General features: G+C 42.2%; 1 protein-coding gene across 1 annotated transcript; it reads left to right on the plus strand.

Annotated features, from left to right (window-relative positions):
* Window positions 1-1,177: 1,177 nt before the first annotated feature.
* Window positions 1,178-2,324, plus strand: LOC111655270 (ubiquitin carboxyl-terminal hydrolase 47-like). Its single transcript, XM_023406605.2, has 5 exons — window positions 1,178-1,316; window positions 1,481-1,634; window positions 1,727-1,823; window positions 1,922-2,067; window positions 2,190-2,324. The coding sequence occupies exons 1-5, from the start codon at window positions 1,224-1,226 to the stop codon at window positions 2,294-2,296; spliced, it is 597 nt and encodes a 198-aa protein (XP_023262373.2). The 5' UTR covers window positions 1,178-1,223; the 3' UTR covers window positions 2,297-2,324.
* The last annotated feature ends 365 nt before the right edge of the window (window positions 2,325-2,689 follow it).

Genomic DNA, 2,689 nt, shown 5'->3' on the forward strand with positions numbered 1-2,689 from the left:
TTCCAGAGAATTATCACCGGACTCTGCATTTCACCTCAGCTGCATAGAGTGGTTTAGTGTCATTCAAATGATTGTTTTTGGATTTACGGCCTGCAACGTTACTATTTTGGTTTAATTTCGCCACTTTCATTAACCTCATTTCCAGCAACAGGTGGAAACTGTTTTCAATGAAAAAGCTCTTAAAAACACTAGAGCTGTACCCGAATCAAGAAAGAAAAAGTATGGGTCCTGGTCATATGTCTGTTATAAAATCCTAGTGCACCATGGTGCGTCTGTCCTGCGTGGCTTCTGGCAGCACTGTCAGCCAAAGAGTCAATCACAAGGGACGGCAGCACAGGAAGTTGTACCAGTGTCTCGTTCAAAAGTAGTTTAGCCGACATCGCTGCATTTAGCTCTGGAGGTGAAAGGCCTGGGTTGCCCTGCCCTCTGATTCCATCAACAGAGGGGTTTTAGTTTAGTGTAATTGAGTTCAAGATAATTATTTCAGGTGAACTTCAGGGTATTCATAATGACGGTTTATGTAGTTTATGTTATGACGCATACAGTAGCCCCTACAACTTTTACATTGGAAGGGTAGTGTCGCCATATCATGACCTCAGTGAAGCTGATATTGTATGTTTGAAAGTCAGACGGGGCAAGCAGTTTCTTTTTGAAATACCATTCTTCTCTGCCACAAAGAAAACAAAGTGTGGTAAGAATGGTATCGCAAAGAAAGAGAAAACTATAGAATTAATGCATTCTTTATGTGCTCTCTTATTGTTGAGTTTGTTTTTTTCTTGTCTGTTTATCTACATACTATTCCCTTTTCTTAAATGAGCCCAGGCTAATCCTGCTGCTGACCCAGGCCAAAGCCCAGGTGCTGTGTCTGTTGTTATCTCACTGAGTAGGTCAGTGGATTAAGCCTCTGCATGTTTCCACTGCAGCACTTTGCTGGCAGTCCTCAGCTTGTCCAGGAGAAAGACAACTACGTAGCGTTGTTCACATGTTGGTTTCAAGCTACTTTCCTCATATGCGTCAATACAGGGAATTCGCTGAGAATGAATTCACTAGGAGTCTAAGCGTCCTTGTAAGTTCAGCTGGTTTGTTGTCTGTAAATTACTTGTTTTGAATATTTGCTGCTGTTGTTTTTCGGCATTGTTGACCTCTGTATAAAAGCTGTCTGTTCGTGTGATTGTTGTTTTTACTCTGCTTCCTTTAAGGCACCACTGGACCATAACAGTGAGATGTCCCTCTCAGATTCAGGGTTTGAGCCTGGTGGTAAGAGGAATTTCCTCCAGGTAACAGACAAAGATGGAGAGCAGCCCCAGATCGCATCGGTGAGTGGCACAGAATTAACAAAAGGACTTCCTAATTTTTTTTTTTTTTAAAGAACATCAAACATACAATTTTTGAATTTTAGGTCTACTACAGATTGACTGTTTTGGAAACTATAGATCTTTTATTAGAAGATTTCTCTCTGTATGCTTGTGTGTGTGTGCAGGATGAGTCAGGAACAGCAGATAGCAGTGGACTGGATGACAGTTCCCAGGAGCGGTTTATTGGGCCCCTACCGAGAGAAGGCACTGCAGGCTGCAGTGGCGACTACAGTAGTCCATCTTACTCCTACTCGTCCATCCTCAACAAATCTGATACAGGTATGTTTTAGTCAGCTGTTGAATATGCTGCATCACTTCTTTTATACAATCCCAACTGACCTTTTACTTCTTGTCTTTTACCCCCACTGTAGGTTATGTGGGCTTGGTGAACCAGGCTATGACCTGTTATTTGAACAGTCTTCTACAAACTCTGTTCATGACCCCGGAGTTCAGAAATGCACTCTACAAGTAAGGAACTATGCTCATAGAAGTCTTTGAAGTCATTTGAAGTTTTATTTGTGATGTGTAATGTTTAAAATTCTTTTATAACTTCTGTGGAACTACAGCTGGGAGTTTGAGGAGTCAGAGGAAGATCCAGTCACCAGTATCCCCTACCAGCTGCAAAGGCTGTTTGTCCTGCTGCAGACTAGTAAGAAACGGGCGATTGAGACCACTGATGTGACACGGAGCTTTGGCTGGGACAGCAGTGAGGGTGAGTGTTTGTGCTCTCCTGTGACTAGATTCACATGCCTTGTCTGCGTGTTTGTAAAAAGGAGAGACCATGTGCCTCTGCATCTGTACACTAAATTACACTTTTTGTGTATTTGTTTTTAGCCTGGCAGCAGCATGACATCCAGGAGCTGTGCAGGGTCATGTTTGATGCCCTGGAGCAAAAGTGGAAGCAGACAGAGCAGGTAGGAGAAAGCAAAAAGTTTTTATAGACTTCTGACAACAAAAATTCAGCCACCAGTCTGAGCCACCCCCCCCCCCACAATGGAAACAAAAGACTTACTGTGGGAAAAGTGAAATGGGCCAGTAAGCCCCAGGGTTAGCTGTTTCTTATCTCAGGAGAGAGTTATAAACTGCAAACACTCAGTCCAGTGTGCGTATATACAGCCATGTGGTCTGTACACACGAGCTCCTGGTAAAAATAACATAAATAACAAACTACAACAATGGATTAGTTTACTTTTTGGAGGTCTACAGTAAAAGTGGGGGATTTTAAAGTTTAAAATGTTGATAAACTGGTTATAGTAGAACCGTTTTATCCAATGCCAGATGACGTGAGGATTTAACATTACTTCAACCTTCAGTCTAGAATTTAGATATGCATA

The sequence above is a fragment of the Seriola lalandi genome, unplaced genomic scaffold, assembly GCF_002814215.2.
Source record: "Seriola lalandi dorsalis isolate HSWRI2012SDOR001 ecotype SW California unplaced genomic scaffold, Sedor1 jcf7180001975212, whole genome shotgun sequence".
In the NCBI taxonomy this organism is placed as follows: domain Eukaryota; kingdom Metazoa; phylum Chordata; class Actinopteri; order Carangiformes; family Carangidae; genus Seriola; species Seriola lalandi.